This window comes from Bubalus bubalis, chromosome 10, assembly GCF_019923935.1.
Source record: "Bubalus bubalis isolate 160015118507 breed Murrah chromosome 10, NDDB_SH_1, whole genome shotgun sequence".
In the NCBI taxonomy this organism is placed as follows: domain Eukaryota; kingdom Metazoa; phylum Chordata; class Mammalia; order Artiodactyla; family Bovidae; genus Bubalus; species Bubalus bubalis.
In genome coordinates this window covers 59,521,520-59,535,414 of record NC_059166.1, presented here as the reverse complement: position 1 = coordinate 59,535,414, position 13,895 = coordinate 59,521,520, and the positions used below count along the sequence as shown (strand labels likewise).

Below are 13,895 nucleotides of genomic sequence, written 5' to 3'. Positions count from 1 at the left end.
TGCTGGGGTTGATGATTAGCACCATGATTTTAGATTCTGCTCTTTTAACCTCTATGTGGCACTGCCTCTAAGTAGATTTTCCAATTTTTTGGTAGTTAATGAAATTTTACTTTGCTTTTGTCTCTCAGCAGTACTTAACATTGCAGTGGACATTTATAGTGGGCCTGAACTCTGCTTGCTGGGTCCTACCTCCAGTGTCACTAGGAGATGAGGGGTCATTTTACAAATGTAGATTAGCTTTAAGAGACTCAACCTAAAAAGCACATGTGACAGTTTTCAGCTTTCAGTTCTGTTCTCAGGGGATTTTGACATTCACTGTTTCCTTGTCTTTGAAATATACTGACTCGTGTTAAAACCTGAATTCCTGCCCTTACTTTGCTACCCCTTACTTTTTTACCCCAATATAATATAGACTTGGAAAAAACATTTTCCCATGGAGGTAAAATGTATATGTCCAAAATAATTTGTTTAAATTTGGAAAGGGTAGAGATGTGGCCAAGATGGCGAGCCTTTGAGCTTACCTTCTTCCATGGGCACACCAGAATTAACAACTATTTACAGAACAACTACGAGAACAACCTGAAGACTAACAGACTAACATTTTCTACAACTGAAGATACAAAGAAGGAACCACAATGAGATGGGTAAGGAGGGGCAGATGCATAGTACAGTCAAGACCTACAACCTCAGGCAGGCAGCCCACAAATGGGAGGATAATCACAACTGCAGGATAATCCTTCCCAAAGAGAGAGAGATTCAAGACCCTAAGCAGGTTCCCCAGTCCAGAGACCCCTCACCAGGAAGACAAGCCCCCAGAACATCTGGCTCTGATCTTCCTTTCAGGAGAGCCAGAGGGCTGTGGGAGATAGAGACTCCACTCTTAGAGTGCACACAAAATCTCACATGCTCCGAGTCCCGGCATATGGGCAGTGATTTGAAAGGAGCCTGGTCAAATTTCCTTGCTAATCTGGGAGAGCTCCCAGAGGGGCAGGAGGCAACTGGGACTCCTAGTGGGGACACAGATGCTGGGGGCAGCCATTTGGGGGAACTTATTTGACCACAAGGACACTGGTGCTGAGAAGCACCATTTTGGAGTCCCCCCCCTGGCTACCATCAGCACTCTACCCACCAGCAGACTGGCACCAGCTCTGCTCATGCACATACCAGGCCTTGCCTGCCAGCATACCAAAAGTAGTTGGCCCTGCCACCACAGAAGGCCATGCAGCCTACAGAAGAGGCACCCTACACCATGTGACGGGTCACCACATGGGAGTCTGCTGCTGTTGTGGAACATCAGCTACATGGGGGTACTTGGCCAAGCTCAGAACACATAACCAACCCACCTCATACACAGAGACAAACACAGAGAATTAGGTGAAATGAAAAGACAGAACTAGGTTCTAAACTAAGGAGGCAAGATAAAACCCCTAGAAGAAGAACTAAGCAAAGTGGAGATAAGCAATCTTATTCAATAAAGAGCTCAAGGTAATGATCATAAAGATGCTCCACAAACTCAGGAGAAGAATGGGTGAACATGGTGAGAAGTTTAACAGAAAATAGAAAGAAGAGCCAAAAAGAGGTGAAGACTACAATAACTGAAATTAAAAATGTATATACATATACTAGTAGGAATCAACAGGAGAGAAGGCAATGGCACCCCACTCCAGTACTCTTGCCTGGAAAATCCTATGGACGGAGGAGCCTGGTAGGCTGCAGTCCATGGCGTCACTAAGAGTCAGACACGACTGAGCGACTTCACTTTCACTTTTCACTTTCATGCATCGGAGGAGGAAATGGCAACCCACTCCAGTGTTCTTGCCTGGAGAATCCCAGGGACGGGGGAACCTGGTAGGCTGCTGTCTGTGGGGTCGCACAGAGTTGGACACGACTGAAGCGACTTAGCAGCAGCAGCAGGAATCAACAGTACATTAGATGATACAGAGGAATGGATCAGAGACATGGAAAACAGAATAATGAAAATCATACAAGCTGAACAAAAAAAAAACAGTTCTAAAAAAAATGAGAACTTCAAAAACAAACTTACAGTTATTAGAGGAAAAAGGGGAGGCAGAGATAAGTTAGGAGTGTGGGATTAACAAAGACACACTACTATATATAAGTAATCAGCAAGGACCTACTGTATAGCACAGGGAACATATGTTCTATAATAACCTATGTGGAAAAGAATCTGAAAAAGAATGGATATGTGTATATGTATATATGAATCACTTTTCTGTACACCTAAAATACACACAACATTGTAAATTAACTATAGTATAAAATAAAATGTTAAAAAACATATTTATGCACCCAACATAGAAGTACCTAAATGTATAAGGCAAATATTGATGACATAAAGGGAGAAACTGAAAAGTAAAACAATAACAGGAGGCTTTAGTATTCCATTTACTTCGATGGATAGACATTCCAGACAGAAAATCATTAAGGAAATACTGACTTTAAAGATACATTAGATTAGATAGAATAAATAGATTAAGAACATTCTATCCAAAAGCATCAGAATACACATTCTTTTCGAGTGCACATGGATCATTCTCCAGGATAGATCATATGCTATGCCACTAAATACAACTGAATAAATTTAAGAAGGTTGAAATTACATCAAGCATCTTTTTCAACCACAACAGTATGAGATTAGACATCAACTACAAGGAAAAACTGCAAAAGACAGAGACTAAACAATATGGTACTGAGCAACCAGTGGGTCACTTATAGAAAATTAAGAAGTACTTAGAGACAAATGAAAATGGAATCTAACCTAACACCTAAAGTGACTACAATAATAAAAATCAGAGCAGTAAAAGAGACAAAAACAGTACAAAAGATCGATAAAATTAAAAGCTGTTTCTTTGAGATGATGAAAAAATTTTATCAGACTTTTACCAGACTCATCAGAGAGGGCCCAAAGAAAATCAGACACGAAAGAGAAATCACATCCAACACCATAAAAATGCAAAGGATCCTAAGATACTATGAATAATTATTCACAATAAAGTGGACAACCTAGAAGAAATGGATAAGTTCCTAGAAACTTACAATCTCCCAAGACTGAATCAGGAAGAAAATATCAACAGACCAATTACCAGTAATGAAGTTGAATCAGTAAACTAAAAAAAAAAAAACAAAAAAAAACTCCCAGCAAACAAAGAGTCCAGGACCAGATGTCTTCACGCGTGAATTCTATGTAACATTTAGAGAAAAGTTAACACCTGTCTTCTCAAACTGTTCCAGAAAACTGAAGAGGAAGGAGCACTTCTGAACTCATTTTACAAGGTCAGCATCACCCTGATATAAAAACCAAAGATACCACACACAAAAAAAGAAAATTGCAGGCCAATATCACTGATAAACATAGATATACAAAGTCTTAGCTAGCCAAATTCACCCGTACATTGAAAGGATCATACACTATGATCAAGTAGGATTTATCTCAGGGGTGTAAGGATGGTTCAATATCTTTTGACAAAATTCTACATCCATTCGTGATTAAGCACTTTTAACAAAATGGGTATAGAGGAACACATCTCAACATAATAAAGGCCATGTATGACAAGTGCTAATATCATACTCAACAGTGAAAAGCCAAAAGCATTTCCTCTAAGGTGAGGAACAAGAAAAGGGTCTTATTGAGACAAGAGAGTCACTCACCACTCCTGTTAACATATTGGAAGTCCTATCCACAACAGACAGGAAAAATAAATAAAAGTAATCCAAATTAGGAAAGGAGTAAAACTGCCACTGTTTGCAGGTGACATGGTACTATATATAGGGAATCCTAAAGACACCATCATAGAACTAATTAAGTTGCACAATATAAAATCAATATATAGAAATCTGTTGCACTTCTATACCTTAACAAATTGTCAGGAGAAATTAAGAAAACAGTCCCATTTAAAATTGCATCAAAAAGAATAAAACACCTAGTAATAAATCTAAACAAAGAGGTGAAAGACCTGTACACTGAAAATTGTAAGACATGATGAAACTGAAGGTGACACAAACCAATTAAAAGATGTACTATGCTCATAGATTTGAAAGAGTTAATATTGTTAAAAGCACCCTGCTACCAAGGCAATGTACAGAGTCAGTACAAATCCTATCAAAATATCAATGGCAGTTTTGCAGAACTAGAACAAATAAGAAACACAAAAGACCCCAGATAGCCAAAACAATCTTGAAAAAGAAGAACAAAGCTAGAGGTATCATGTTCATTGATTTCAAACTGTACTGCAAAACTCTAGTTACCAAAACAATATGGTACTGGCATAGAAACAGACATAAAGGTCAATGGAACAAAATAGAGAACCCCAAAATAAACTCACATATATAGTCAATCTACAACAAAGGAAGGAAGAATATACAGTGGGAAAAGATAGCCTTGTCTATAAATGGTGTTGGGAAAACTAGACAGTTTCATGCAAAAGAGTCAAACTGGACTACTTTCTCGTATCGTATATGAAAATAAACTCAAAAAAATATTTATAAAAACCGAAGCCATAAAACCCGTTGAAGAAACCATAAGCAGTACACTGAATTGGTCTTCATGAAATTTTTTTGGATATGTCTCCTCAGGCAAGGGAAACAAAAGCAGAACAAACAAATGGGACTGTAGCAACCTAATAAGCTTTTGCACAGTGAAGAAAACTACCAACAAAATGAAAAGGCAGCCTACTGAACCTGAGAAGGTATTTACATACAATATATCTGCTAAGAGCTTAATATCCCAAATAGCCTAAGAACCCATAGAACTCAACACCAAAAACAGTTAACAATGAGCAGAGGGCCTAAGTAGACATTTTTCCAGAGAAGATACACTTAAGGCCAATAGACACATGAAGATATGCTCAGTGTTACTGATCATCAAGGAAATGCGAATCAAAACCACAATGAGACACCGCCTCACATCTACCAGTAGGACTAGTATCCAAAGGACAACAAATAATCAGTGTTGACAAGGATGCAGCGAAAGGGAACCCTCACACACTGGTGGGAATGTAAACTCTTCTCCACTGTACAGAACAGGATGAAGGCTCCTTAAAAAGTAAAAATAGAGCAACTGTATGATTCAGCAGTTCCACTTCTGGGCAGTTTTTTTCAAAGAAGTCAGAACCACTAATTCAAAAAGATATGTACCCCTATGTTCATTGTAGTATTATTCACAATGGCTAAGATATGAAAGCAACCTAAGTGTCCATTGATAAATTAATGGACAAAGAAGATTTATATGTATAATATACACACAGTGGAATATTACTCAGCCATAGAAAAGAATGAAATCATGCTATTTGCAACAACGTGAGTGGACCTAGAGGGTATTAGGCTAAGTAAAATAAGTCAGAGAAAGACAGTTACCATATGATTTCACTTACCTGAGAAATGTAAAAACACAATTGAGCAAACAGACTAATAATAGATACAGAAAAATTAGTGGCTGCCAGAGTGGAGTGGGATGGAAAGATGAGTGAAATAAATGAGGGCAATTGAGAGGTACAAACTCTGTGATAAAATATCTCAGAGATATACTATACAGACAGGGAATATACTCAGTATTTAATACCTTTGTGTGATGAGATGGTAACTAGGCTTATGGTGATCATTTTGTGATGCATAAAAATACCAAATCGCTGTTTTACACCTGAGACTAATACACTTTATGTCAGTTATACTTCAATTTAAAGAAAAAATAAATTGAGAAAGGATGTGAATAATATTCTTAAATACCAAATAACCACAAATTTATCTATTCAACAAATATGTACTGAGCAAGTGCTGGGCATTTTTTCAGATACTGGAAATATGTCGGCAAATGAAACAGACAACACCTTCATGGAGCTTTCATTCTAGTTGGTTGAGGCAGGCGACATGACGTGCCTAAGGCCAGCATGCGGCCCGGAGACCCGTGTCTGCGGCTAGGCACAGCGAGCAAGGGCGAGTGATGGGAGAGGTCAGGGATGGTGGGAACCTACACCAGGCAGGACCTCACCGCTGTCAGAGAGAACACGGTTTACTCTGAAATGAGAAGCCTTTGGGTGAGTTTTGAGCAGAGAAGTGGCATATAACTTAACATGTTTTAAAGTCAGGATCATGGATTGATCCGTTGCTATGTCAGGGTAGGCAGAAGAGGCGAGGACAGAAAAGCAGGAGACCAGCTAGATGGTTTCTGTCTCAGTGAGAGAAGATGCTGGCATGGACCTGGGTGTGATGATGGAAGTAATAAATGGTCTGATTCTTAGTATATTTTGAATTTGAGCCAACTAAATTTTCATATGAATTAAACAAGTATTAATATAAAAGAAAGAACAACTTAGGGTGAACCTAAACTATTTAATGGGATGTTGAAAGTTGTTGATTTTACTAGTGGGAGAATTGTGTTGTAATTTACTAGTTCATCCAATAAGTCCATTTTTGGAGTTGTATTTTCAGGAATTGGTTTATGCCTTTTAATAAACCAGGTCCTTTATGGGACCTTCAGAGATGGAGTTTGTCCATCAAGATGCCAAAGTGCTTATTTAAAAGAACATCTTCCTGCCCCTCCCACCTCTGAGTGGGGAGGAGAAGATCTAGGACTCAGAAATCGGTATCATGAATAAGCACTGACATCTAAACTGCAGTGGGAACTCTTTCCTGCCAGAGGCAGGAAAAGTTCACATCTCTTGACTAACTCCTAGTCATGCCAGCTTCAACATTACTTCCTCCCAAAGCCTCCCCAACTTCATTATGCTGGCCTACACCCTTCTTCTGTATGTAGTACCCGCACTTTCTCAACAGAAGTGAATGCCACGCTGTAATTGCCCATTCACTTCTTTTATCTTTCCCACTAAATTATTCACTGACATATCCCCAGGCCCCATGCCTAGTACAAGGCACATGGCAGATGTTCAATAAACATTTATTGAATTATCAAAAAAATAAATTTTTAAGTATACAAAGAAGAGCATTTTTAAAACAGGACAAGAAAATATGTCAGTATCTGACAGAGCTCTGAACTGGGTCTTAGGCTCTGTTCTGCTTTGAGCTATACCTGTGTCAGCTGTTGCTGTTTACAGCACTTCTGATGCCAAATGCAGGAAGGGCTGGGGGCTGGGTCCTACACCAACCAGTACTCCCAACTCGCCAGACGCCAACTGGGTGTCGCACAATTCAGTTCCATTCTGACACTACCCAGAGTTAGCACAGACCCATAGGACAGTCCCCACTGCAGACACCAATCACAAGTCCTGGACTTCTCATATTGCTGATTGATGGCTATAAACTGGGGTTTCCCAGGTCCCCCTCCTCGAGTTCAATAATTTGATAGAACTCAAGAACATTCTTAGGGCTTCCCTGATAGCTCAGGTGGTAAAGAATCTGCCTGCAATGCAGGAGATGCCAGTTCGATTCCTGGGTCAGGAAGATCCACTGGAGAAGGGAAAGGCTACCCACTCCAGTATTCTAGCCTGGAGAACTCCATGGACTGTATAGTCCATGGGGTCACAAAGAGATGGACACGACTAAGTGACTTTCACTTTCAGGACCACTCTTACATTTACCAGTTTGTCATAAAGGATAAAACTTGGGAACAAGTCAGAGGAGATGTATAGCTGGGGCAGGTGTGTGCCAAGCCTCCATGCCCTGTTAGTGCACCACGGTCCTAGCACCTCCATGTGTTCACCAACCCAGGAGCTCTCAAACTCCATTGGTTTTTATGAGTGTTCTGTTATACAGGCTAGATTGATTAAATCAGTAGCCATGAATCACTATCTCCAGCCCCGCTGCTCTCCCCAGACGTCAGGGGTGGAACCAAAAGATCCAATCCTCCTATCACATGGTTGGTTCCTTGGTCAACCAGCCCCCATCCTGAAGCTGTCTAGGAACCCAGAAAGAGCCGCCTCATTAGCATGAACTCAGATATGGTTGAGAGGCATTAGTTATGAATTATGAAAAATACTCCTCTCACCTTGTCACTCAGGAAACTCTCAAGGGTTTTAGGAGATCTGTTCTAGGAACTAGGGACAAAGATTAAATAGGTATTTCTTACTCTGTCACAATATCACAGGCTAGTTTTGAGATCCCGCATAAGTTTGTTAATATCCTGCATCACCTGTGAAAGCAGCTAGGGATGGGAGCAGCACAAATTTTACAGAACGTCCAAGAGGTTTTCATGAAGAGTTACGTGTCCACTACTGATGAAAATATTCCACCCCTCGGATATATACTAGAAGCTGGGGGAAAGCTTGTAGACTCTTGGGCAAGTGATTTCTGATAGTTTCTTCCTGTGCTTTTGGGAAAAAAGACCATCAGGATTCAGAAAACATTTAAGTGTTGTTTTGTTCTCTTTCGGTTTTGTTTATGACAGATGTTTAACGATGGACGACCTGCTTTTTCTATCTTGAATTTTAGCTACCTGTGCCAATCAGCGTCCTGACCTCTTTGGTTGTGTTATTGCCCAAGTTGGAGTAATGGACATGCTGAAGTTCCATAAATATACCATTGGCCACGCCTGGACGACTGATTATGGGTGCTCAGACAACAAACAACATTTTGAATGGCTTATCAAGTAAGGTTTTGATTCATATTGATGTATTTGTGTTGCTAACAATTTGATGTCAGAATACTGAACATAGTCAAAAGGGTATGTTTGACTGTCCCCTTCAGTATCTCAGGTTTACAAGGTATTCAGTGCAAAAGTAGGCTACCTGGTGGGGATACTTATCTGTCTTCCTAGTTCTGATCTGGTCTTGAACAAAAATAACAAAGATGTGATGGCAGAATTCTAAAGACAGTCCCCCAGGATTCCTGTCCCCCTGGTTCTTCAGTGGTTGACTGATCTATGGACTGCTCTGCTGGGACTTTGCAGATTAAATGAAGATTACTAATCAGCTGACCAGAATGGAAAAATTGTCCTGGATTATCAAGAGGGCCTAATCTAATGACAAACCCTTAAAGGCAGGGCACTGTCTCTGGCGAGAAGAGTCAGGGATGCAGCAGAAAAGATGAGAGAAAGTGGAAGCACGAGGAGACCCAGACCCACCAATGCTGGCTTTGAAAATGGAGGAAGGGGGCCTTTACAAGCTGATATCACCCCCAACCAACAGCTGGCAAAGAAATGAGGACCTCAGTCCTACAGCCTTGTGGACCTGAATTCTGCCAACAACTGAAATGAGTCCAGAAGTAGATTTTTTCCTAGAACTTCTTAATAAGTGCCCAGCTAGCCAACAACTTAATTTCAACCTTGAGACAGCCAGAGAACCCAGGCAAATCAACTCGGACTTCTGACTTATGAGATAAGAAATCTGTGTGGTTTTTGTTCATCCAGCAATTAAAAACTAATTTTTAAAAAGGTATCATTATAACATTATATATATATATAGGCTTCTTCTTCTCTATTAAAAAATAAGGAAATAGGACTATATGCAAGTACTGCTGCTGCTGCTGCTGCTGCTGCTAAGTCGCTTCAGTCGTGTCCGACTCTGTGTGACCCCAGAGACGGCAGCCCACTAGGCTCCCCCGTCCCTGGGATTCTCCAGGCAAGAACACTGGAGTGGGTTGCCATTTCCTTCTCCAGTGCATGAAAGTGAAAAGTGAAAGTGAAGTCGCTCAGTTGTACCCGACTCTTAGCGACCCCATGGACTGCAGCCCACCAGGCTCTTCCATCCATGGGATTTTCCAGGCAAAAATACTAGAGTGGGTTGCCATTTCCTTCTCCAGGGAATTTCCCTGACCCACTGTTGGAACCCACATCTCCTGCCTTGGTAAGTGGGTTCTTTCCCACTGAGCCACCTGGGAAGCCCATATTTGAAACTACTGCATTATTGAAATATTTATATCCCTCAACCACTTTGGCAATAACAGTGAGAAAATGGCAAACATCTAGATTCTCAAGACTGTAAGCTGCATTCTTCTTTGGCTCTTGGTTCTCTTTACTTGCCACAGCAGGGATCTGGGGGGTTTTACCAGCAGTATTAAGGGACTGCCCTTGGAATAGCATCAGGAGCCTGTGTCCCCTGTCCCAGTCTTCTCAGTCAACTATAGATTTTGATACAATAACTTCAGTTTCTCAAGTCAGGTTTTTTTTTCCTTCATTTGATGTGCTTTGTATGGCTAGTTCTCCACTTAGATATTTGGCTAAAATGACTTGGATTTTTTTTTTAATTGAATACTTTCAAACTACTAAATTCTGTTCTGTAGGAGGGGGAAAAGTTTAACTTTATAAATATACAAGGAAACCCACTGACACATCCTGGTGAAAGTTGAATATCTGAAGGAGTCATAGTTCAAATTAACTTAGAGAAAATAGGTACTTCGGGAGTGAGGTCCCATTTATACTCAGTTGAAAAGACTGAATTAATTGTATGTTGAAGGCAACAAAATAGTCACTGGAACCCAATACTTCTAAAATTAATTTGAAAGCAATAAAAGAGTTCTTAATATTTTTTCTGTCAAGACGTCAGTGATATTCCTATTTCAGACCTTAATTTTTCCAGCCTAGCACTCACAGGGCTGCATGTCCTCTCATCTGCTCCCAGGTGAGCAGAGAACTGAATCCACTATACTAGAGGGGATCCCCCCTGAAAAAAGATCTAGATTTCGAAGTTTGTGAATGGCTGGGATAAATAAAGCCTAACAGACTTTTTTTTTTCTTACAGAACTTCTGAGAATCTTTAATACATAAATGTGGTATGTGAATCTTGAGGTAGGGAGAGGTGTTATTCGTAGAAAGACTTTCCAAGCTTGTTTTCCCACAGAACTAATCCTTATCTGGAGGACCAGGGTTGATCCAAAAATCCTCTGAAGTGAGATCAGAAAACAGATCCATTGTCACCCCCATCTTACCTGTTAGGAGACTAAACCCCAGAAGATTTTAGTCTTGACCTGGTTAACTGAGCAGAAATTTTACTATTTTTGCCTTTTCACTCTACAAAATAAAACTCTACTAAAATAGTTTATTCATTAATACTGAACACTCTGCAAAATAAGACAGCCTTATTCACTAAAAAGTAAAGAAGAAATACTCAAGATTCTTTCACTTTACCTAATTAGCATCAAGCATTTAATCTGACTGTACTTAGTTTTTAAAAACCTTTTGTTAACTGCAAATTTATCTTGTGCTTCAGAAGGTTCCTCCTACACTAACTTTCTCACCATTGGCCAAAGTCAGTTTCTGCTGGACTTGAGCCAGCAGGTCAGAGGCCCAGCTCAGGTTCCCTGGTTTTCAGACAGAAACTAGGCCCGGGGGGACCTGTGTTCTTCCTAAGACTATCAAGCTGAGATCAGAATAAAGATTTTATAGATACCAAACAGGCAGAAAGCTTCCAGACACTGTGGATTTCAAATTCTTCAACAAAAGAAAGGCTTGCACCTACTATATCCATAGTCAGTGATTTAAAAGAACAATCAGCAAGATGGGAGTCAGGAACTAAGAGATACAAACTACCGTGTATAAAATGAATAAGCTGCAAGGATGTGCTGTACAGCACAGGGAATAGAGCCATTATTTTATAACTTTAATTGGAGTATAATCTCTAAGAATATATTGAATTACCTGAAACTAATATTGTAAATCAACTATGAGTGAGTGAATTCGCTCAGTCGTGTCTGACTCTTTGCAACCTCATGGACTGTAGGCTACCAGGCTCCTCCATCCGTGGGATTTTCCAGGCAAGAATACTGGAGTAGGGTGCCATTGCCTTCTCCAGAAGATCTTCCCGACCCAGGGATTGAACCCAGGTCTCCTGCATTGTAGGCAGACGCTTTACCATCTGAGCCACCAGGGAAGTCAGTATCAACTATACTTCAATTTAAAATGTTTTCTCATGTAATGATAAACAAAGGGACAACCAGTCCACTTTGTTGCAGCAAAAAATTCAGCCTGAAGAATATGAAAATATTCACCTCAAGACAGTCAGTGTGCACATAGTTTGGGTTGTTCCAGCAGCCCTGTGAGTTTCTTTCTTACAGTCTTCCAAAGTGGGGACCAGATAAATGGCAGGGCTCCCCAGCCTCCAATAGCCCTGGCCAGTCACAGCCCGCCATAATGTCTGCAGTGGTCACCTGTTCACCCAGGGACCAGCTGGCCACAGTCCCCACTGCTGATGAACGACACAGGTATCTGCCCACCAGTCCCGTGACTAACCTAGTGGACACGCACAGCTCTCATTTTGATACCTGGCCTCACGGAAGTGCCTTTGCCTTTCAGATATTCTCCACTGCACAACGTGAAGCTGCCAGAGGCAGACGACATCCAGTACCCGTCCATGCTTCTCCTCACCGCAGACCATGATGACCGCGTGGTCCCGCTTCACTCCCTCAAGTTCATCGCCACCCTTCAGCACCTCGTGGGCCGCAGCCGGAAGCAGAACAACCCCCTGCTTATCCATGTGGACACCAAGGCGGGCCACGGGGCCGGGAAGCCCACAGCCAAAGTGATAGAAGAAGTCTCAGACATGTTTGCGTTCATAGCACGCTGCCTGAACATCGACTGGATTCAGTAAATGGCATCTCTTTCTTCCTCCTCCGCCGCAGAAAACCTCAAGGGCTCTCACACCATTAAACCGAGAAACCACTGGGCGCAGCGCCTCCCCACATAAACACTATTCTGCACCCACGGGCTGCAGTTGACCAGAACTGCTGCAGGAATTTTATCTTTTCTAGGCTTCTCCTTTTTAGCAGGCCCTTGGCATTTCTTTCTCCACCCTGTGCAGGCACATGTTTTAAAGGGGGGGGGGGAGAAAAAGGCATGTTTGGATACATAGCTAATGGCAGCCAACACATTGTGAACATTAGATTGCTGAACTCAGAGTCGTAGTCGGGCATACTTCATATAGAGCACCTCAATGAAATTTGCTTCTATAACCATAACCAGTATACCTTTAAATAAATGTGAGAATTGTTCTCATAAAAAGAGACTTCTTTCCAACAATAATAAATGTTATTTAAGAATGGGAGGTTTTTCTCTGGTTCCTTTGTATTGAGTGGCAACCTCAGAACTGCCATCCTTCTGCATGCATCATGTCACTTCTCTATGGGAATAAGCAGTGGAATCAGACTGTCAGCCCTGTGCTGAGGCTGAGTGCGTCCACCCAGCTCCCTCGTTTGTGCTGAGGAGGCTGTTAGAGGCAGCTCGCTGGCTTATGTGTTACCCCCTCAGACAGCTGATCCAGGCTCATGTGGTTTGGATGCCCCCTAAAAATCAGTGGACCTAGGATTATTCACCTATTTGTCTGTCAGTTTGGTTACAGAGTATTCCTGGAAATCATAGCACAGAGGTTCATAAACAAAGAGACCACGTGAGTGAATGGTCCAAACATATGTTATAATCAGAAATCTCAGCAACTGCCTAGCACTTCTTATCCCCATGGACTACTTCCTGGAAATAAAACCAGTAATACTTTTTAAAAAGTTCTGGTGTCTTCCCAACCTTAAATCTTCAAGAGAAAAATAGACCATTCCTCAAACTTGTCCACATAAGGCATTTTTGGGAATATTTCATGAAATACCATTCCTTTGGGTATCATTTTGGAAAGCAGTAATCTAATTTATGAAAAAAAAAAAAGCTTTTTTGTCTTGCTTCATCAAATATCACAAAAGTTAATTACTATTTGTATAAAATAACCTTAAAAAATTAGCTTAAAAGATTACTTCATTGATAGCTTGTTCTTTCTCAGGTAAGTGCTATTTTCCAAAGTATACATAATGTGTGCTTCTCTTGAGATCTCTACCTCTCAAACTGGTCTATGCCTGTCACTACATACAAGTACAGTTGAGATGTGGCTACATGTTTCGGCTTTTGTGGAGGCATGTTTTCTATTATTATTTGTTTAAATAAGCACTGCATATAATGCAGCTGTCACTGACAATATGATTATAAGCCACCCCCCACCCTACCACCCATCGCC

The 13,895-nt window shown here is 41.0% G+C and overlaps 1 protein-coding gene across 2 annotated transcripts in view; it reads left to right on the top strand.

Annotated features, from left to right (window-relative positions):
• The window catches only part of LOC102404328 (prolyl endopeptidase), a 133,526-nt gene extending 120,582 nt beyond the window's left edge, over nt 1-12,944 (top strand). Inside the window, exons 14-15 of one of the 2 annotated variants that reach the window (XM_006061937.4) lie at nt 8,401-8,557; nt 12,197-12,944. In XM_006061937.4, the coding sequence (XP_006061999.3) occupies nt 8,401-8,557; nt 12,197-12,491 (452 nt within the window). In that variant the 3' untranslated portion in view covers nt 12,492-12,944. Of the gene's footprint in view, nt 1-4,593; nt 5,096-8,400; nt 8,558-12,196 lie in introns of those variants that run through there. The other variant, XM_025294657.3, reaches the window with a different exon arrangement.
• The last annotated feature ends 951 nt before the right edge of the window (nt 12,945-13,895 follow it).